Below are 24,081 nucleotides of genomic sequence, written 5' to 3'. Positions count from 1 at the left end.
CTATTTGAAACTTGATACCGGTTACTACTGTGAAATAGACTGAGCGTCCAAAATCCAGAATGCTCCAAAATGTCTCACATTTTGAGCATCATGTCAGCATTTCCAAAAGTTTCAGATTAGGAATGTTCAACTGATAAAAATCTATGCAAATATTCCAAAATCCACCCCGCCCCCCAAATCTGAAACCTTCTTATGATCTCAAGTATTTTAGCTAAGGTCTATTCAGCCTGCAATCTGTAACTGTGAAGGGAAAAAAGAGGAAGACTAAAAGAGAAGAAAAAAGAATTTGATGAATCCTGATTTGTGTGTGGAACATTCAACATATGTTTATTTCATTTTCCTTCGTATTTCTTCATGTTTAAACGACTTGTCTCTAAATTTGTGATGAAATAAGAGCTTTTGGAAAACACATCTCCTCTAACATTCCATCAGACTGCTGAGGTGACAGGTCCACATGGTGGTGTTAGTCTTTATCACAGTAGCAATGTTATGCTTTTCTATTTTAATTTCTTAACTAATGGTGGTTATATATTTGTTCTTGTGAGGGAAATTATTTTCCCTGTTCTGACTTAAGTATAATCAGAAAAATTTTTATAACTAATCACAAGCTTCTTAGTAGTCAAAACATGCTTCTGTATGTGTATGTGAAAGGCAGTGAAATATTTTAAGAAGCTCCTGTTTCAGAAGGGCCTACACATAGAAATTCTTTAATAGAGCAACAGAATTACCTAATAGTCTTCTTTATCTTTGAAGACAAACTGTAGGGCAACTTCATGATAGAGAAAATAGATTAAATTTCAGCTAAAGCAAATCGATGCAATAGCTACGCAACATTTGATTGTTTCTGGTTAGAGGAAAAAACTGTGCGTCAGATGTGGAGACCCACTGGGTTGTGTTACACTCAACTAGAAGCCTTTCTCCATCTACAGAGACAAGGTCTCTATGAGGGACGACTTTGTTGTGCTCTGAGACAGCAGGGAAAATTAAATCACAGAAGCAAGGAAAAGTAGCTGCATGCCAGGCAAATGAGAACTCTGTGCAGCATCTGTTAACATAAACATTAGAGGTGTGTTGTCAGCCACTTGGGGCTGGCCTCCCTAATTGCACATTTGGAGCAGTGCTTTGAGGTTTAGCTGTGGGGAAATGGAAATCTGTTTCCTTGTTGATCACTTGCGTTTCATTACCTGAGTCGTCAGTCCTTAAAGTGCATTGCAGAGAACTGTGTTACACTACATGGCAGGTCACCATGTAATCTGCATGGGGCATTAATGAAAATGCTACCCACCCTCTTGGCCCCACTCTGCATTGTCCTCCCCCATCGCCACATGTTAGTAAAAGTCCCAGTCAGGAAAAAGAGGCTTATAAAAAAAATGATGTGCAGAACACATAACGTCTCTCTTCTGTGTCTCTTCACTTTGGTAATTAAATATAATTGTGGATCCTTTGACACTGTCAGATTATTTAATAAAGAACACATTTAAGTGTAGCACAGAACAGATCATGTTTAAAGTTCCAGAATCACAAGCAACACATGGTTTAGTTGTACTTAGAGAAGCGATAAGACTGCTTGTGCAGTGGTCACTTTACACGTCTCCCATTTTTGCAGACTAAGATAGCAGCGTGTTCCGCAAAGGTCTCTGTCCTGTCTGGTCAGACTCTTACACATTTGCTAGCAGATACAGTTGGCAGCCCTGGTGCGCCTAGTAGAATTTATGTGCAGATATAAGAATTTTATGAGAAGCTTCCTCAGAATAGGATTTTGCTCAAGATTCATGCTTAAGGAATAGTTTGCTTCTAGAAAACTCAGATAAGTTGTTTTAAAAAATTTATTTCAATGTTAAGAAGCTGGCAAACGTATATTTAGGTAAGTATCATGTAGACATTCTATGGGACAGAAATGACGAATGAAAATGCAGTAATAGTGAAAAAGGAACTTCTGTTGGTGCCTCACACATTTACAGTGAACAAGTCTAGAAATTTACATGCTTGTTAGTTTGTATATGAAGACTTATGCCTGAAGCAAATGTCAAATCCCTGTCCCCGTAATTGGGGTAAATGGGAAATTTACTGAGACTCAGGTGGTCTCTGCTAACCTCAGCCCCAGAGTATCAGAAGACACTTTCTTTTGGGGGCCATAAAGAGCAATAAAGTAATAAGACAGCCAAATATATGGGGCAAAATATACTAGAGTGTAAGTATATAAAGCTGTAGGTAATGATGGCAGAGGTGATCTTTTACTCTAGCAAAATTATTCAACAGTATTTTTATAGTAAAATGGAGAAGAATGTGTTCTAGAAGCAGATGCAAACTTCATCCACTTTTTGAAGATAACTTCAGGAGAGTAATGCTGTTGAGGATTAGGACGTAAAAGTCACCTGTTTACTCTCCTTGGAGGTTCAGGTGCCTTTGGTGGACCTGTTTCAGATAGTATCACAGTACTGTAATACTGTGAGGATTAGACTCTACACAACTTCTAGCAGGGGAACCTGAATGTGGTAAAAACACCGGAACCCTCACTGCATTGCTGCACCCTTATTCTGTGAGGGCCAAACAAAAGGTTGACAGTTCAATCTTGTGATTGCCAATGTAAAATCCAAAATTAGTTGAATTCTACTCGCCAGATTCCCCCCATTTTTACCCCCTCCACCACATATACCTTTTTTAAATGAAAAGTCTCCTTGTGTAGATGCTTACAATAACTTAGGAATTCTAAACCAGAGTTTCAGGGTATTCTAGAAGTAAAATGATTCGTGTGCGTGTATCACTGCTTTTCTTTTAATGCCTTGCTTTTCTTACTTAAGCAGTTGTTTTACATTTTCTAAATGATGTAGAACATCAGTAAGTTGCTTAGGTTAGCTTTGAGTAACAAGCTTCTTCTCACACTCAGGTTTCATGATGAAAAGCCAACACTGGGAGATCTGCTTGCACTGTCCCCAGGTTTCCTCCCTTCAGCTCTTCTTCCTGAGCTGGAAATATCCTGCTAACTCTGCACTGTTTAATATTCTTTGGAAATTAAATGACTTGGCATGTTTAGAGCTCACACAGAATCTGTACATTTCGATTGGCAAGGTCGCTTGTTGGCTTTCAGAGCTTTCATGTTGAAAATCCTATTTGTGGCCACCCAATAAAGACATTTCCATTTACCGAAGCATTATACTGATGAACCACCTCTGTTGTGTAGATCAAATAAGATAATGTGTGCAAGGGCCCTGTGAGAACCAGAAAATTCTGGAGACACCTGCACACTAGACTGTGGTAATGAGCTGCAGCCCAGCCTGCCAAGGGAGAGCCGGAAACTGCAGAGCAAGCTTGGTTCCAAGAGCAAGAGGGGATGTAATGGGAAATTTCACAGTTTGGGGTTTGTAATTGGGATCTGTCACCATTACAAGAAAACATAGTTCAGAAAGACACAGGATTTTCTGTTGTTCAGATCAACAAAGTTAACAGAGCAGCTGCTTGTAAAAGTTAATTTTATTTGACATCTGCCTTGGTCCCAGTAATAAAAGTGATAGTTCTGTTGAACAACCTGTTCTTCTACAGCTATCTATATCCTTTGTGACTGTGAGGTCTGTTTAAAAAATTGTTGCCTTTTGCTTTCAAAAAACTGCATATAAATCGTGTATCTTTTAGAGTGTCCACATAAGCATCCTCTATGTATCTTTAATAGAAGAGAGTTGGCTTCTAGACCTCCAGTGGGTACTCTTAGGAAGGTGTGATATGGTGGGGACATCTCAGATCCTGTATGAAATAAAAATATAGAGCTATTTTGAAAAATATGTCCTATTTGTTTTTCACTTAAAAATTAAATTTGATTCTGTGTCATTTGTAAATACACATAAATGCCACTGCCCTGACTGTTGCTCAAAGAGAACACTATCTGCTTATTTGAGTAGAACAGTATTACTTGAAAACAAGGTGCCTAACTTGTGCTTATTACTACCTTGGCTTGCTTTTAAGGTGCAACTTTGATAATGGTGGATATTGTCATTCCTCTTGAGCTCTGTTAGGAAGCAAGAGTGAGTCGTAGAGGGTGAAAACACCAGAGAACGAAATTGAGCAATATTTTCCTAGTGAGCATTTTTTTTCTTGTCATTTTTATGTGTTTTAATTTAGCCAGTGTTGGGTGAATGGTTCAGAGAGAAGGGATTTATTATTTTAAGATAAAGCCACCCTTTTGTTCTTCATTTTCAAGGGATTGCACCACCTTTATTTTCAAAATGTCTGTTGACTTTAAGAACTACTTACTGTATTTGTCCATGTCTTTACCACCTCGTGTGTATTTACTGCCTCGTTTATTCCTGTTCCCTCCCTTCGTGCCCATAATTTGTGAAAGAAAATCATGTCCCTTTAAAAAAATCTGCTGCAAAATACCAACTGACTGACAGCAGTCTCTGTCAGGGTTTTGAGAGCAACATTCAGCTCACAGCCGCAGGCAGGGTGCTTGCCTTGGGACACTTTCTCACAAGCTGAGTTCACTTATTCCAGGTGTGAAGCAGAAGAGTTAAATCAAAAGGGCGTGCTGGTTGTGTTCTCCCCAATAAATCTGTAATTGCTTTCAATCAGTGTTACTAAGATTTTTTTTTTGTTGTTTTGTTTTTTTGAGGTACTGAGCCGCTCTTTTGCAGGAGGGTGAGACAGAGGGATGGGCACCAAGACTTTTGGGAAGCAAGTTTATTAAACAGGCCTGTAGCATCTCAGCAGATTCACATCCAAAGGCTGAGCCCCAAGAGCAAAGGGGGCTTTCCTTACATACCATTGAGAGCGGGTTACAGAAATGGGGGTACAACTTGTCCCACCCATGGTCACATACTGTTTCGTTGGCCATTTTAACCTCTGGGGTGAGGTGACCTTTTTCTGGCCTCACCTCAGGTGACATTCCTCAAATCCAGTTTTTTTGTTTGTTTGTTTTGTTTCACTGTTGCACTCATTATCTCCCTTCTTCCTCCCTGCTTTCCTGCCACAACTCCACCAGCCCTTTTTTTGTGAAGGGTTTTTTAAGATAGGGTCTCATGGAACTATTTGCCCAGGCTGGCTTCGAACTGTGATCCTCCTGATCTCTGCCTCCTGAGTAGCTAGGATTACAGTTGTGAACCACTGGTGCCCAGTGTTACTAAGCTTTTATGTCTACTGACAAAATTCCTTGTTTCTCTTATTATTTTGATCCAGATAAGGGCAGCAAATCCCTGACAGATATCTCCAATCTCCCATTCCTTATAAACAGCAGACTTTAGCAATCAATCCTGCACTGTTTCTTGAAGGGTAGCACCTTGGAATTTGGGGAAACCACAGAAGTAGGAAGGTCACTCTCATCTTCTCACCCAGTCTCCCCACTTCCCTAGGAAAGGAATGTTCTTATCTGAACACAGATATCTGAGTCTTCAGATAAGAGACAAAGAGAAGAACTAAAACAAACAGGCCTTTCTAAGTCCCCCTCAATTTGTCACCCTTAGATCAGATCTTCTTGTCCTCCACAGGAACTTTTGCACAGCTGCCCATGAAAATGCAGAGGTTTCCAGTTTCTTTGAGTTTTAATTGCTAAAGGCATGCAAGCTTAAGTAAATGTATATGATGTTGTCTTGTTAATCTGGTCCTTGGTTATAGGGCTGTCAGCTGTGGACCTAGCCACGGGAAATAAAGTTAATGCTCTTTTCCCTACAGAATGACCTCTCAACACAAATGTCTAATAAATTCCTCCTAAGCAATGACAGCTGGACATATGCTTGAATATACAGTATGGGAAGACTTAGGCAGCTGGTGGTTTCTCTTTCTCTCTCTCAATATACTAATTATAAAAAGAGATTTCATTGTGATTTTTCCATACATGCATTCAGTGTACCTGGATAAAATTCACCCCTGTTACTATTTCTTATTCCCCTCCCACTCCTTTTAAAGCAATTTTGACAGGTTTCATTAATCTATTTTCATACATGCATATGAAGAACTTCCATCCTACTCACTGCCACTTCACCCTCTCCTTACACCTTCCCCCGCTACTGGTCCCCACCTCCAAACAGTCCTCGTGTTTTAACTTTATATTCATGTCATTCTTTTTTATTGTTTTTTTTTTTAAGGTTTAGATTCACATATGAGAGAGAACATGAGATATTTGTGTTTCTCAGTCTGGCTTATTTCACTTAACATGATGATTATCCGTTCCATCATTTTCCTGCAAAGGGTATAATTTCATTCTCCTTTATGGCTAAATAATACTTGCATTGTGTGTATATATATCACATTATCTTTTTGGGGGGTGCAGTTAGGGTCAGTGGATGGATACCTAGGCTGATTGTATAATTTGGATATTACGGATAGTGCTGCCATAAACCTGGATTTGAAGATATCTCTATTGTACGCTGACTTATATTCCTCGAATAAATGCCCAGGAGTGATATGGCAGGATCATACAGTAGTTCTATTTTTAGTTTCTTGAGGAACCTCCATACTGACCTCCATGATGGCTATGCTAATTTACATTCTCTCCAACGGTATATAAGGGCCCTCCCCACCACCCCACAATCCTTGACAGCATTTGTCCACAGCCTTTCTGACTGGAGTGAGATGGAATCTGTGTCATTTTTACTTGCATTTCCTTTATGACTAAGGATGTTGAACGTTTCTTCATGTGTTTACTGGCCATTTGCACTTCTTTTGAGAGCTGTGTTCAGTTCATTTGCCTATTAATTGGATTATGTTCTTTTGGTGTTTAAGTTTTTGAGTTCTTTATATATTCTGGATATTAAGCTGTTGTTTGATGACTGGCTGGCAAAGATTTTTCTCATTCTTAGGCTGTCTTCATTCAGGTAATTGTCTTCCTTGGTGTGCAGAAACTTTTATGCAGTGTCACTTTATCAGTTCTTGCTCTTATTTCTTGAGCTGTAGGAGTCCTATTCAGAAAGCCATTCTGATGCCTATGTCTTTAAGTTCATTGTTTCCCTCTAGCCATCTCAAACCTCAGGCTTATATGAAGGTCTTTGATCCATTTGGAATTGATTTTTGTACAAGGGGAGAGATAAGGGTTCAGTTTCAGTCTTCTACATGTGAATATTTAGTTTTCTCAACATCATTTGTTAAAGAGACTTTCTTTTCTCCAACATGTTTTTGGCACCTTTGTCAAAAAATCAGATGGCTGTGGTTATATGGGTTTATTTCTAGGTCTGCTTTTCTATTCCATTGGTATATGTGTCTGTTTTTGTGCCAGTATCATGCTGTTTTTGTTATTATGTCTCTGTAGTGTAATCTGAAGTAAGAATTGTGATACCTCCAGAATTATTTTTTGATCAGGATTTATTTGGCTTTTTGGAGTCTTTTGTGCTCCAAAAATCAATTTTACAATTGATTTTTCTATTTCTGTGAAGAATGACATTAAAACTTTTATGGGGATTGCACTGAATCTGTACATTGCTTTCTGTGGTAGAGCCATTTTCACAATATTAATTCTGCTGATCCATGAAATGGGAGGTCTTTCCATCTTCTATTGTCTTCAGTTTCTTTCTTAAGTGGTTTGTAGCTTTCATTGCAGAGGTCATTCACCTTCTTTGTTAAGTTCATACTTAGGTATTTAATTTTTTTTTTGAGGCTATTGTGAATGGAATTGTTTTCTTGATTTTTTTTCAGCCTGTTCATTATCAATATGTAGAAAAGCTACTGATTTTTATATGTTGAGTTTTGTATCCTGTTACTTTGCCAAACGGGTTTATCAGACCTAAGAGGGTTTTTGGTAGAGTCTTTAGGGTCTTTTACGTATAGTGTGATCATATCTTCTGCAAGTAAGAATAATTTGACTTATTCCTTTCCTATTTGTTTCCCTTTTATTTTATTTCTTCTTCCTGCCTTACTGCTCTGGCTATGAATTCAAGCAGTTACTAAAATAAGAGTGGAGTGGGGGCTAGAGGCGTGGCTCAAGTGGTAGAACACCTGCCCAGCAAGTCTGAGATCCTGAGTTCATACCTTAGTACCACCAAAAAAAAAAAAAGAATAGAGTGAATGGACACCTCTGTTTTGTCCCCACTTTAGAGGAAATGGTTTCAGGTTTTCCTGAAATATTTACTACAGTGTTGTCTATAGGTTTCTCAGATAATAGCCTTTATTATTTTGGGGTATGTTCCTTTTATTCCTTGTTTTTTAGGGCTTTTATCATGAAGGAATATTAAATTTTGTCAAAGGCCTTTCTGCATCAGTTGAGGTGATCATGTGATTTTGTCCTTTATTTTGCTTATGTGCTATATTACATCTACTGATTTTCCTATATTGAACCATTCTTGCATCCTTGGAATGAAACCAACTTGATGTGGCGTATGATCCTTTCAATGTGTTGTTGAAGTAGCTTTGCAGGTATTTTATTGAGAATTTTTTGCACCTGTGTTTATCAAGGAACTTGGTCTCTTAATCTTCTTCTTGTCGTGTCTTTTATTTGGTTTTGGTATCATGGTACTGTTGGCGTCATGGAATAAGTTTGGTAGCATCCCTTCCCTTTCTATTCCATGAAGTAATTTGAGGATCATGAGGAGCAGTCGTCTCACTATTTAAAGACTCAACAGTGACACATATAGTCCTGGCCATTTCTTTGTTGGAGACTTTTTATTGCTGCTTCATTTTCATTTCTTATTCTAGATCTGTTTACATGGTTTATATCCTCCTTGTTCAATTTTTTAAAGTCATCCAGAAGTTTGTTTTCTTCTAGATTTTCTAGTGTAGTAGAATAAAAATTCTTGAAAATTTCCTAATGATCCTAAATTTCATTGCTGTTTATTGTGGTGTTCTTTACCATCTAATTTTGTTAATTTGGGTCATCTTCTTTCTTTTGGTTCGTTTGACTAAGGGTTTGTCAATCTTGTTTATATTTTCAAAGAGCCAATACTTTAATTCCTTATATTCTTTTAGTTTTCATTTTGTTAAATTTTGCCCTGATCTTTATTTTTTTTTTCCTCTACTGCTTTTGGGTTTGGTGTGTTCTTGATTTTCTAAAAGCTTGAGATGCATTATTTGGTTATTTGAGATCTCTGATTTTTTTTTAACAAAGGTACTCATGGTTACAAACGTCCTTCTTAGCACTACCTTTATGGTGCCTCAAAGGTTCTATGGTATATACCTCGTTCATGTTTCTTATACTCGTGTCTTCCTTTCTCACACTGTCGTTGATGACCCAATTTGGTTCTTCATCTTGCGTCTCCAGGTATTCCATGTGTTATCCTTCCTCTCAAGTGATCTTACCTGGTCAACCTCAAGCCATTTCTCATACTGCTGGACAAGCAGTCTGTCTTCCCTTCTTCCCTTTTCCCCTTCCTCTTTCAAACTGTTTCACACAGAATCATATGCAGAATAGTACATAATGCACCCATGCACTTACCTCAGTAATTAAGCTGTGGTTGGCATTGTTGTGTTTGCTTCAACTTAGGAAAGGAAGAGAATATCACTAATAAAATCAAACCTCTGTCATTCCTACTCCCATTTCTTCTTGCTTTCCCCACATGGAGCCAAAATTGCATCCCACCCTAAAACTTTAAAAAGTCCTCTTTACTAGAGTGCATAATTCCCCAAATTATTCTTTTTTTCATTGTTTTATTATTCATATGTGCATACAATGCTTGGGTCATTTATCCCCCCTGCCCCCACCCCCTCCCTTACCACCCACTCCACCCCCTCCCTTACCACCCACTCCACCCCCTCCCTCTCTCCCCCCCACCCCCTCAATACCTGGCAATAACCTTGTTCTCAGGAGTCTAATTTGAGTGGTCACAATGTTATTTATTGCTCCTTGTTCACTTTCTATGAAGTTCTGCAGTAGGTTCAGTCTTGGCAGATTTGGGTGTTTTTTTTTTTTAATGAGTATTCATTATAAAATACTTTTATCTTTGTGTATTTAAACTTTTTAGTAATATTTGGAAAAATATATCTTCAGTTAATATTTCTGCTTTATTTGTAGGCATCTTCTAGTGACCAAAAACCCTCTCACCCAAACCAGAAATATTTAGATTAGAAGGAGAGAACTGTGTCCTGGTTATTTTTTTTTGTAGTGCCTCCAATGTAGTACACCCATATTTTGAGTTTATTTGTACTCAGATAAACTCATGCTACATTTATAGTAGATCATTAATTTGAATTTTGGACTGTTAGTTTTGGGCTACCTGTTTCCTTTGAACCAGAGAGGCACAGTTTCAAGTGTGTGTCACTTGTTCTTCCTTTAAAAAAAGGAGTTTAGACATTCCACTTAGCCAGCCTATCTCTAATTGATAGGTCATACTCACTAATGAAGACATGAGAAACTTAAGACCAAAAGACCAGTGGCTGGGGCAGACCATCCTGAACTCAAACCTCTGTTTTAAATATTTGAGAGTGGTGTTGTGGAGCACATACCTACTTCATACCACATCATACGCTGTCCTAAGCAGTGGGAGGAAGAGCAGGCAAGAGAGAACAGATTCCTACCTCAATAGGGCTTATATTATTGTGGGGGGAGGAAGGCACAAGTGAAAAAATTAATAAATAAGTAATGTTCAGTGATGTTGAGTGTTACGAGATACCTGAATAATAAAATACCTTGGGGTGGGGAGAGTGCTGCTTTCCTGGGCGGTTAGGAGAGGCCTTGGTTAGGAAATGACACTTCTGCCAAATCCCAAATGATGGGAAGGGACCTTTCATACAAAACTTTGGTAATCTTCAAGACTGAAAGTCCATGGATGAAGTGAACCTTGAAGGTACAGTTTTGAGAGGTGAGGGACTGAGAGGGTACAGAAACACTGTGGGACCAGGCAAAGGCTCCTTCCTGCTCACATTCCATGTGTGGCTCTGAATTGGTACGCTGCATGGCCAGATCTGTGTGCATGCATGGCAACACCGAGCCATTTCTTCTTGTGTAAAATGACCAACTAGGACCAGATTTTCTTTTGCTTCTTGTTACTTAGAATCTATGTGATATTTATTGGCAATTAAAGGAGGGGGATTAGTTGGTAAATCACATTTTTTGAACCCAAATATCTGTCAAAATGCAAGCTTTACTGAATGATACCAATGTTTACAATAAGATTTATTTATGAATCAGTAACTTCTTATGCTTGTCTAAAAACACCACAAACTGTGTTAGCTAATTCTATGTACTAGATACAGTTTTAGAAATGAGAAGATATCTTAATTCTAACCGCTAAACAATATTAAGAAGTCATGAATTATGCCAACTTTTATAGTGGTGCCCATGAAATAACCATAACTCAACAATCCATCCACATTTTACAGATGTAAACTGATAGATCTTCTTTCTCTTTCATTCTTAATGGTTTTCATGTCAAGGGTGGTGGTGTGTTTTCTATAAAAAAGTTAGCATCCAAAATCTGTTTTACCTAGATAGGTATTCATTCAAGGTTTAAAATATCTAACTGTAAAAATCTTGCTTTTTTGAAAGGCTGATAATTGTGATTTAGTTTGGTTTTGACTTATACTTAATTTTGCTCAAAGCTGGAATTTGAAAAGCTTTATGAAATGTAGATAGAGGCATACTTTTGTTTTCATCAGTTAATGGAATCAGTCGCAAGTTCTTGGATTTTTTACACTTTTTTAAAATAAATATTTATCAAGTATCTGTTATGTTGCCTTCACTAGAGATGCAGGGCACCCTGGTGGAATGGATGTTGAGTGGTGACTACAACAACTTAGACAGAAATTTCAAAAGAAACAGTAGAGCAAGTAGTCTCTGGAATGAAGACTGTGGCTGCCAACAAGAGATCAGGATATGTGTTTGCTCCTTTAAAGGGTTTCAGAATAGCTTTATTTCCTCATCCCCTTAACATGAAGCGATGTACTGTTTTTGAAAATACTAATCGTTTTAAAACTTGAAAGCAAGACCTTTGGAAAACTTTTTACTCAGCACATCGACCTCTGGTTTAGGAATCATTCTTCCTAGTGATTCAAACTAGAAAATAAGTTGGAGGTGGGGAGGGACTCAAATCATTGAGTACATGTGTTCCAGAAGCGGTAGCTATGGCAGATTTATACCTCGTGCTCCCCTGTTGTGTCTTGTGGATTCTGCAAGCACTGTATTCAGTCATTTTGTGCCTGAGATTTCAGTGATGTGGTCCAAAAAAGAAAATTTTAAGAAATGTTCAGTGAAGGACCACTACAATAACTTTAGCATAAGAGCCTGAGGGAATCTTAATTAGGGGAGAGGTTAACTTTCAATTTGGAAATTTTACTCTGACCCTTAGTAGGGAATAAGTTAGAGAAGAAGCAAGAATGGAGGCAGAAACCGTGAGTGGAGGTGAAGGCTGAGGCTAAGATGGATGGGTAGAGCTGAGAAAACTTCCTATATGGAATGAACAGTTACTGAGACGTTCCTGTTGTTCTTACTTAGAAATCATCCTGTGTAGCTTGACACAAGAAGTTGAAAAAATTAACCTTCACGAAAGCATGTTATAAAATACTAGACTTAAGATTTCTGAAGGTCTACTAAGTCTGTTGTGCTGAAATTGAAGTGTGCTAATTGTCTTGCAGCATGGTATTTTAAATTAATAACATTGGATATGTGCTGACTCTTATACAGAATTAGAACAGTTTGTTAGTATTAGATATAATGTAATAAAAACAACTGGTGAAACAATTCATTTTGGTGAATTTCTTAAATATAATAGATATTTAAAAATGATAGTTCTGTTTTGATTTGTACATATAAATACTGCATTTTTTGGATGTCTGTTTTCCATTTTCAGGAAATCTTAATATATGAAAACATTAGATCAAGGATACCCTATATAATACCAAAGGATATCATTCACTTTGTTACTTGTCTTTTTTTTTTTTTCCTGAACTTCAAGTTTAAGACGTTTATTTCTTTTTTTCTTTTATTGTTGTGCTGGGAGAGAGTACATTGTGGCATTTCCAATTGTTCTTAACAATGTATCACACATATTATGCTTGAAGTCACCCCCTCTATCATTCTCCTTTATCTTCCCTTCCTCTCCTCCCGTTTTTGGGAAAGTTTCAACAGATACCATTTTTGCACGTACATACATGTGTTCACAGTGTTTGCACCATATTCATACTTCTACCCCCTTTCCAGCCACTTCCCGGATTACTTGTCTTAAGGTTCTCTTTTGTGAACTATTAAGTGATTTGTTATTATAAGAACTATACTGATTTAATTCAGAATTGAATCCAGAAGATGTTTATCTTTTCATTTTTATTGTTTTAAGTTTACTTCAAGTTATCTGATTGCTTTGGATGAATGGATTTAAGTTCTTTGGGACAAATTCATATATAAGAGCATGTTCTTAAGAACAGAAAAGAAAATGGAGATAAATAGAAACATCAGGCTGGGGGTGGGCTCAAGAGGTAGAGCATTTTCTGGCAAGTGTGAGCTCCTGAGTTCATTCCCCAGTACCATAGAAAAGAAATTACTGTTATTGTAGTAAAATAAATCAGAATTTCATATTTATGCAATATACTGTCGGCTTGATGCATAATACTTAACGGAAAGACTTTGGCCCTCACTTTTTACTTCCTGGTTCACTTTGAGGTCATATTTGAATATTAAATACTTTGAGTCACTTTTGAGTACTTAAAAGATGTGTGTGGTTTCTTAAAATAATGTGCTTGTTAAAATAAAGACATGATGGACTTGTGTGTGTATAACCACAGCCATCAGTGAAAGCCCTTTTCACTTTCATCATTATCTTAGGATTCAGTACTGTAAGGTTTTAACATTTAGAAGTTTTTCCATTTTCATTTACAAAGATAGCATGTTAATGAGTAGAGACTTTTTCATGAATGTAGAAGGGCACTCCCGCTTATTTTTTGTTTTGCTTCCTTTTTCTCTTACGTTCTAGACCCAGTGTCGTCAGAGCCATGCACTTAGCTTTGGTCTCGTAGAATTTCCTGATTTAAAAAAGAGAAACATTTCCTTACATTTTGAGTACTTGCCTCCATGTCTGCTTCCTCTCGCCCATTTTGCATTTAAGATTCATAACTCTTAAGCGTTTGCCCTTGCTGTGTTTACTAACTGCCATCTTTGTTTTCAGTTAACAGCTAGGTCCTTGCCCGCTGTGCAGTCAGATGAGAGACTTCAGCCTCTGCTCAGCCACCTCAGGTAACAGGAAGGCACGGCCTTGTTTGTTTTTAAATGCATGTGTGGCTAAGTAGGTAAATTGTGTTAAAATGCCTCTAGTTACTATAAACTTTTTCCTGCTGGAATTGTGTTGTTTAAAGTCAAGTTGTTAGTACAATGTACTTGTTACCCTTGACTTTAGGATGCTTAGAAAACCTTTTCATTCAACAACAATGTGCAGAACTGCTTTGGTGAGTTTAAGATGGACTGAGTAGAGACGACTAACTTTATAGAAGACTTAAAATTAAAGTGGTTTTTACCAAACAAAAAACTAAGGCATCCTTATATTGGGGCTAGATGAAATGGGTCAGGTTTATTTTCTAAATACAAAGCTAATATTGCCCATTATTTAAAAAACAAACTTGGAAAAAGAAGTTTATACTCAGGAGTGGTGTTTCTTCCCTCTGTTCTGTTTTAAGATTCAGTGTACTTTTATAAAATTTATTTTTCCATTTTATAAATATAAGATTTTCCCTGTTATTAAAATCATTCTAAAACATCATTTTTTAGTGCCTACATGATATTTTCTTATATGACTGTCCTATAACATATATATTAGCCATTGGGAGGCATTTAGGCCATTTTCAATTCTTTTTCCTACAATAAATAATGGTGTATGTAAACCTTTATCTGTATTTTAGATCATTTCCTTAGGATAAGTATTCAGAAGTGGAATTATTTTGTCAAAGAGTATAAATCATTGTAAAGATTTAAGGATACACCCACACATCTTTCTTTCTCAAAACCATATTCTACTTGTATTCTTATATAAGATTACTCATCTGCTCTACCCTGAACAATGAGGCAGCAAACAGTTGATAATCTCATAGGTTAATAATAGAGATACTGTTGTGGTCAGATGCATTTCAGTCATGATAAGGAGAGATTTTAGACCATTTGATTACTCATTTTTATTTTGGGGTGAGATTACAATCTTTGCTCATTTATTAGTACATCTCATGATTTTAGTTGATCTTTATATACTTTAGATATAAAGGATAGTACCTTTGTTATATCTCTTGCAGATATTTTCCCTGAATTTTTTTTTTACCATTCAACATGCTCATATTTTCAAGTTTTGTGTTTTGAAGCACCAATAATATTTTCCTCTATGGTTTCCTTTTTAAGCTGTAGCATATTACTTCTGAACCAGAAATTTGGATAGATGTGAATTTCTGGTATCTTGTAACTTACTTTTTTTCTTGCTTCCTTCTTTCCTTTCCCCTCCACTTCAGTATCATTCTTTTCAAACAGGTAGTTTTTAACTGCTATGTAAGTGTTTTGTTGGGACAGGAAGGAAAGAGGGGAGCAAGACTGATAATTCAGCAGGGACTAAGTACATATACATTACACATTTTGTTTGGTTTCCTACAGCTGTATTTGTGGGTTAAGAAACCCAGACACTGTGTTTTAGTCTCCTTCTCAACCCCCCTGTCCTTCGCATCCAAATCTGTTGGTGATTTTATCTCCTGAGTGTCTCTTACTATAGTATAGTAGCCTCTTTTCTTATGACTCCTGCTTTACACATTGTTGCTAACTTTGATTATGTTATTCTGTGGCTTAAAATCCTTCTCTGTCTCCCAGTTTCATTTTGGGGGTAGCCTGAACTCCTGAGTCTCGTATGTGCAGCCCTCCTCGTAGGGGCTGACCTGTCTATCTAATTGGACTCTATTGGTATTAGGACCCTAACTTCTAGTTCCGCCAAGTGCCACGAAGTTCCTTAATAAAGCATGTGTAGGCCTGCTTACCTCTATGCCCTTCTGCCAGTTCTCTATTTCACTTAAATATACGTGATCATTACATGTATTTATATAAACAAATACATGTTTACATTTTCCCTTCCTGTACTTCTATAACTTGTCTCTTTCTTGTCCTTCAAGACTTCACTGTCACCTCCTTGATAGTTTTCCCTGACCATTTGGTTACCTTCTTCTCAGTCTGAATCAGATGCCTTTTATAGGTGTTTTCATAATAACCCATGACTTCTCTGTACTACAGACTTTGGTATTGTTTTCTTTCTGTTTGATTTCCCCATTTCAACACGAGCTTCTGGAGAGCTTGCAAAGTCATTTTTCACATTAATATTTCCAGTACCTGGAACAATGTTTGGTACATAGTAGGTATTTATTATGGGTTTTGTTAAATTAAATGTAAATTGTATCAGTGATGGTTTGTTTTTTTCCTGAATAAAGTTATATTTATAATTCATACTATCAAACATTTTCCTCCTCAAAAATCCAGTGTTTAAAAGATACAAATCTGAAAATTCACATTGTACCTCTGGTTAATAGTTGTGTGCTGTAATGGTGGATTCTCCTTTCTCCATATGGTAGTTGTCAACTAGACTTTATATTAACTACTGACACATTGAGTCCTTGAAGCTTCCGCAAACTGTACATTCATTTAGAACCTTTATTCTCTGTGGAGTTCACTCATGACTGGTTGCTAGGCAACCAGGGATAGATGCTACATGTAATATGTGCCAACTGATGTTGCTTTTCTGTTGTTATTAAACCAATCGGTTTCTCATTTTATTGCCATTTCAGAGACATCTGTACATAGGGTTGCAGTGATATGCATACCTTGACACTTCCTGTTCTACAAAGTCACCTTGTGTTGTATCTGCCTTTTGAGCATATTAAATTGTCTCTTTCAGCTCTCCAAATGCAATGCCTTTTCTTTTATACTTTTTTTTTTTAAAGGTCAGGACAAGAAGGAATATTATTTGGTTTGAGAGATTCTAATGATAATCTTGTTAAGAAAATACAATTATCATTGATTTGCATGAACTGTATAATTGAAGGGTTGCCTAGAGGGGATGGGCATTAGAAGGTTGAGACTGAGATTCATATTAGGTCTAATTTGGTTTAGTGCCTCTATTGATCAAAGACAAAGAGGAATGATGAATAACATTTTAATTAAGTTCATCAATAAACTAATTTGGGAGATGATACAAATACCTGTAAAAATTGAAGTAGCCACATAAAGAAATTCTCAAATTATTTTATAGGATATAGAAACTCAGAACTAGTGTAACTCTGTTAACTAGGTTGTATAGTAGAATATTGCTTTTACCAAGATGTTACTGAGACTGGAGAAGTGATGTGTCCATATTTTTTTTAGTTAAGCCAGTTCTCTAGTTAAAAGTTTGATTAAAGGCAAAAACATTTTCCTTCAACGACTTATGGAAATACAAGTTTATGTTTATTCATTAGTAGCAGCCATCCATTCATTAGTTACTGAGTGTCTCTTATGTGCCTAGAATAAAACCAGACATGATCTGTTTTCAAAGAACCTGTAAGTCTGGTTTCATTTGAGAGATAGGCACTTAGACAATTTTCAAAATTTGTAGACCTCAATTAGAATTAAACACCAAAGTAGAGAATTCTATTAATGTAGCTGGCAGTCTCCCTCATGTCATTGTTCCCTTCAGTAATGAGGCCATGACTCACTTGTTTGGGTTTTGTGCTTTCTACTACAGTAGTGGCTCATATTGGATGCTCAGATTGGACTATGCTTTAATGTCATTTGGAGAATATCATCTTTAACTTAGAAGAAAAATAGAAGAGAAGGGGATTAGGGAATAGACCCACAGTTTAAGAATGAGTTTCATCTGAGAGATACTTCTAATTGTCTCTGGATAGGCAGTGGTTAAAGTCAAGGGAATGGTTGAGATCACTAAGGGAGAGAGTATAACATGAAAGAGAAGGGATGTAGCCCTGAATAGAATCTGTAGATTATCAGTGTTTAAGTGACTTGTAGTGAGCAGAAGTGGAGGCAGGAGATGAGTTATAGGAGAAGCTAGTAAAAATACCAGGGAGAGATCTTGAACACAAAGGAACCCAACAAAAGGTTAGTGGTCTCAAGAATACTAAGGAAGAGTTTCAAGAAGAGATAGTAAATACTGTCAAATGCCATAGGGAAATCAAGTCAGAGCTACCCAGTGCCAGTTGGATGAGCCATTGGAGGCTTAGCCACAGCGTAGTTGTGTGAGGCTGGGTCTCGTGAGGGGTCAAAGAATAGGCCACTCTTAGCAGAGCTAATTCTGAAGGCATGCAAGGAAAGCTGACTGCATATAGGAACTTCAAGTTTGAAGAAAGTGTTTTTTTTTTTTTTCCTTAACATTCGAAAGATGAACATATTTACAGGACAAGGGAGAAGTGAGGACTATGGGAGTGAGAGGGAATAACTGAGGACCAAGAAACTAAACTGGCTGACATTTTTTAAAACAAATTTTCTATTAGGATATATTCATTATACAGAGGGGGTTTCATAGTGACAATTCCAATTACTTATATTTACATTGTCCACATCGTGTCTCCCCCTCAGCCCCCTTCCGCCCCCCTTAAAGCAATGGCAGGAGGTTTCTTAGTTCTGTTTCATGTAGGTATATGAAGTCCATCCTGGCTGGCATTTATGAAGTACTTTCCAGTGTAGACTTTTAGTTCATACTCTGAAGAACCCAGTGAGGATGGTAGGTGGTCATTTATCGTTGTTTCTATTTTAAGGGTTGGCAAAGGGATTTTATGAAGTTCTCATTAGGAAAGCCAAATTTTTATAATGAAAAATACAGCCCTTCCCTCCCCAGGAGAGGGAAGGGCAGGCTCAGTGGCGGTCCACTGTAGTCCCAGCTATTTGAGAAGCTGAGGCGGGAGAAATGCTTGAGCCCAGGAGTTCAGGGCTAGCCTGAGCACATCGTGAAACCCTATCTCAAAACAAAAACAAAACAGAAGAGAGATAACTGAATTATTTCATGGGCGTTATAGTTTTAAAATTGAGTTCAGCAACTCTTTAATTAGAAAAAAATATAAACTTGCTTAGACTTACAAGAAAACGTAAAATTCAATAATGTCAGAGAATTTATGTGCATCATTATTTCTGCTTTCCCTAAATCACATCTTATTAGCTCTGTCATCTAATGAGTCTGCATCTCATTGTGACTGTACTGTCGTCCTCCTGGTTATATGGCACTGAATTTTCTAGGCTGACTTATTTATTCTACTAATTTTTTTGGAGATATACAAAGGTCTTTGGATATGTTCCCATGAATATAGAAGTTTGTTGTAAATAAATATCTCTCCTACCATAACCATGATACCCATTGTATAAAATTCATAGAATGGTATTTTGTTAACAAGGGTGCATATTAGATTGATATTTTTGCTTGTTATCTCAACTATAAATGTGATGCTTAAATAGATGAAAATAGAGAGGAATATTTGCAGCCCATTTTTTAACATGGAATGATTGAGTTATTTGAATTTTTTCCTTTAAAAAACAGCTTCTCTCTGTACAGTGTATGTATCTTCCTTCTTCATTCCTCTACTCAAGATATGAAGTGAGGACAGAATATTAAAATTCACTCTAATAATTGCTCTTATTTAATGTTTTGTCTTTAATTGAAATAACTAATTTGAAAATGTGTTTGTCGTACTATTTCTTTAATTTTATCAGCTTGTTTCAGCCCAATAGTGGATTAGAGGTCAAAGAAAGGTAAAACAAAATAACAAGAGAATTATTGTTTAGACACCTAGATCACAGCACATGGCTTAAGTTGTGATGCAGACCAAGTTTCTTTTCTTTCTTTGATTTGTTAATGTATGCTTTAAATAATATATTATTTATATATTAATTGTACATGCAGCCTGAATACAGGTCTTTTTTTTTTTTTTAAATAATGAAAGCCTGTTCCTTCACATGGTATTATTACAGACTACTTTATAATGTACATATTTCTATTTCTTTAAAGAATATGCTATCACAAATTTTATATCAAGCATGCACCCTCTGTAAGAAAGCTTTTCGGTAGTAGTATGGTAAACTGTTTTCCTTTTGAATTAGTTTTCAGTTTGAAGTCAGAAACTTGTGTTGCTGATGCATGTGTCTATTGTGGTAAATCTGAAAAGAAGTACGAGAGGGCTTGGTAGAATTGAGCCCGAAACAAAAGCCTCATTCCTGTGCTGTGCATGCTTTAGTTGTACCAACCCTTCCCTTCGTGTGTTCTAGTTTCTGTAGCTACCTTTCATTTTCTACCAGCAGGAACTCAAGCTTTTAGTTCACTGGTTATTGTGAAGTTTTCCGGTGCCATGTAAGATATTAATAAATCAGGATATATTACTTCCCATTACTTACAACCTTTGAGTTACAATTTTTACATTTGTATGAAAAATGTTCAAACATTCTTGAAGGTGACTTGTCAGAAGTCAGCCCATTGTATTGAGGACACTATAATAGCTACTCTGATTATGTACAATGGAGCTAATAGATGTGGTTCCTTAACTTGAGAAGTGTGTATTTTCATAGAGAAAGAGAACCAAAATTTATTCTTTCTCTTTCTGTCTCGCTCCTCCCCCCACCCAACACTGGTTAGTTGCTGCAGCTTCATCAGAGACAAGTGGAAGACTTATGAGAGGCAGTTTCTGCATGTGGTACTTAATGTGTTGGTAAAATAGGTAGTCATAAAATTTGAGAAGAAGAAGAAGTGAATTCTGTCTCCCCAATACAGCCACTGGCTAGGCTTTTGTTGTAATCTCTTTGCATATTATGTAATTGTAATTAAAGTGGTTTTAAGCAATTATTTCACTTACTATGTCATAACTATCTAACAAAGTATAAAATTGATTTTCATGGTTCTAATTTTAAGTGTTAATATAATATTCAATCAAGAATAGATAGATGTACCATCTTTACTTAACTATTACCATTTTATTGGACATTTAGGCTTTTTTGGTTGAATAAACATGCAAAGAAAATGACAGAATGTCAGCAGTTTCTGTATGACAGGTGAGGTTGCTGGGGAGAGGAGATGCTGTGATGATTTCATGACAAAGAACTGCAGCATGGGTGCTTTCCAGCAGATGGAGATAAGAACAAAGAACAGAGCTTTGAAAATGTAGGCGAGCTCTTTAGTCTAAAGGTGTCACATTGCTTGGTGAGAAATTGGTGCAGACCTTAACAAGGGAACCAGTGACTCAGAAAGCTAGAATTTGGGAAGCTGAGATTTCAACCTTATCAATATATCTATTTTAGGAACTTTATAGCCATCCTGTTAATACACTGTTCCTTAGAATATTTAAAAAGTCACACAAGTATTGAAATGTTTGTGTCAGTATGACGTGTATAAATTTCTAATATTTAGAAATGACAGCTAGCATTTCATATAGGAGTAAAATAAAAAGTGGTGAGTATATTAGTCTTCTATTGCAGTCATAACAAATTACCACAAGTTAAAACAGTGTGTATTTATGATAATTGCGTAAGTTAGAAATCTGACATGAATCTCACCAAGCTAAAATCATGCCAGAAACGGGGCTGTGTTCCTTCTGGAGGCCTCTCATATCCTTGACCAAACTTACTTCCTTGCGGTTGTAGAACTCAAGTCTCCCTTTCCTTGCTGGGGCCTGGTCTTCGCTTTGCTTCTGGAAGCTGTCCGTCCTTCTCATGCTTTCCACGGCCTACTGGAGGCCTTTGTGGTTCTTGTGTAGGTCCCATCTCAGAGCTTTCTCATTCTTTATCTCTAACTTCTGTTGTATCCTAAAGTTTTCTGCTTTTTAAAGAGTGCCTGCGATAGTTTGGTTCACATGATAGCCAGGATAATCTTTTTAATCTCAAGGCCTTTAACTCTGATTACATGTGAAAGCCCCTACTTCCACATAACCTAAGCGTCCACAAATTCCAGAGATTAAAGTATTGGGATATTTGGAAGGCCATTGACGCAGCATACTTCAGTGAGGGATTTTGAGGGAATGAGATGGGAAATGAAAATGACTTTTTGCATCATTTTTCATCAGTTTTACAAGTAAGGCTTCTCATTTATATAGAATTTTCCTAGGGCTTTGTAGTTAAGCTAATTTATTTTGCTCACATAATATGGCTTAAAGTTGAAAAAGGGATAAAAATGATTTTTTAAGCTGGGTGTGGTGGCTCATACCTGTAATACTAGCTACTTGGGAGACTGAGATCAGAGGATTGTGATTCCAGGCCAGCCTGGGGAAAAAAGTTCACAAGAATCCATCTTAACAGAAAAAGCCGGATGTGGTGTTGTATGCCTGTCATCCCAGCTACTGTGGGAAGCTTTTTGCCATCCTGGGCAAAGAGCAAGACACTATCTCAAAAATAACCAGAGCAAAAAGGGCAGGAGGTAAGGTTCAAGCAGTAGCACCTGTCTAGCTAGTGCAAAGTCCTAAGTTCAGACCCCAATAACACACACACACACACACACACACACAAAGATTTCCTACAGAAATGTAAATGAATAACTGATTTGCTTTACTTTTAATGTAAATCATTAAAAAAAGAAGATAGGAAAATATTTTCTGTCTCTTCAACCAGCTACTAAACCTAGGCAAATTCAGCCAAGTGCTCTAGCCCTGAGATGGTAACATGGACAAAAAGTTGATGGATTTTCTGTCATTTCCAAGGGAAAACGCTGATAAAGAAAGGCTCTTTGTATTACAGAAATTTAGTGCTGGTTTTGTCTTTAGTTTGGGGGCTTGGAGCTCGTTTTTCATGGACTAGGAATTAATTATGGAGGACATAGAGCGCTTTCTATTCCTTTGTGTGGCCTTGGAAGAGAAATGCTCTGTCTTTTTTCCTCCTCAATGACTTACTTAAATATTAATTTAAAAAACCCAAACTAAAACTATTATATACCTTGTTGTTTTGATCTATGAAAGAAAACTTGTAAGCATGAGGGTTCAAATGGCTCTGTAAGCCTAAAGGGGTATGTAGGCAAGTATGTATGTAATTTCCAGACTGTAACTTTCAGTAATGAATCTCGCTGGCAGTCCCATCTCCCCGCACCCCCAACCCCACAGAAACTCCCCAAATACTGTCACTGGGAAGCAAATGTGAGGGGACAATCTTAGAAGGCTGTAATGTGATAACCAGTCTCAAAAGCATTCTGCATTCTGTTAACTTTTTTTGGGAAGATGTCCATCAATTTAATGTATGAATTCTGCTAGGTATTAGAACTTGATTATCCTGGCCCCCCACTTCCATTATCGCCCTCTAGGACATCCTTTCTTTATTTAATCATTTGACTAACTTGGATCCAAACTAAAAACAAAGCAGCCTGTATTAGAGGATAATATACTACCAGAATACACACTAACATTAGAGAGTAAAGAATATAAAAATTTACTCCTGAAAAATGGATATAGTTGTTTGGAGCCTTAAATATGTATGATAACGTACCTGTGAAGGGCTGTAGTTTGCATACCTGTTAGAGGAGTGTATGTGCATTGTACTTTTAAAGCTAATTTTGTAGAGGTTTATTTTATTTTTATTTTTTAAAGTTTTATTTTGTGTATAAAGAATCCAGCCATTTCAAGTCTACAGTTTATTGACTTTTGACAAAAGGTATTTTTGATAGAAACAGGAGCTACAACAGTTCATTGGATCATGTGGTTACATATTGAAGTAACTAGGAAAATATAGAACACGTGGGGAAGAGGAAGCCACTGAAATACAGAGAAGTATTAGTATACCATTTGTGGTTCCTACCTGATGTGAAACTCAGATGGTCCTGATTTTTATAGGATGTGCGAGCCTCTTGGAATCACACAATTTGTCCCAGTTATAGACAGATATAGGTTATTATATTGCATATTGTCTGATGGTAGTTTTCTGGGGGATTTTTTTAAACACAACTGAGTAAAATTCATGCTTGTGAAAAATAATTTACATTCAATTTAAAACAGTTTTATTGATTGTGTTCTCATTTGGAATAGCTGCAGGGAAAATCACCTGAGTTGGCATGTTGGATACCATTTACTAGGGATTTAGCTGTAAAAAGAAACTAGTTTCAATTTCAGTGGTGACAGCTGTTGAGTGAATTTTCTTGTGACATCTTCACAGCAGGAAATGATATGTTGACTTTGGTTTCCATGACTTCCTCCCCACCCGGCAAGTCCGAACTGCAGGACTGTGTGCTCCAAATGTCTGAATAGCATGGCATATGTGAACAGAGTATTTCTTTTAACGTTCAAAGT

General features: G+C 36.9%; 1 protein-coding gene across 6 annotated transcripts in view; it reads left to right on the top strand.

Moving 5' to 3' along the window:
- Positions 1 to 24,081, top strand: part of Prim2 (DNA primase subunit 2) — a 243,906-nt gene that overhangs the window by 142,877 nt on the left and 76,948 nt on the right. For all 6 annotated transcript variants that reach the window (XM_074081821.1, XM_020160848.2, XM_020160844.2 and 3 more), the window contains one exon: positions 14,004 to 14,071. In XM_074081821.1, coding sequence (XP_073937922.1) covers positions 14,004 to 14,071 — 68 coding nt within the window. The remainder of the gene's footprint in view (positions 1 to 14,003; positions 14,072 to 24,081) is intronic.

This window comes from Castor canadensis, chromosome 8 (assembly GCF_047511655.1).
Source record: "Castor canadensis chromosome 8, mCasCan1.hap1v2, whole genome shotgun sequence".
In the NCBI taxonomy this organism is placed as follows: Eukaryota; Metazoa; Chordata; class Mammalia; order Rodentia; family Castoridae; genus Castor; species Castor canadensis.
The sequence above is the reverse complement of the archived record's forward strand: the minus strand, read 5'-3'. Positions and strand labels throughout refer to the sequence as shown.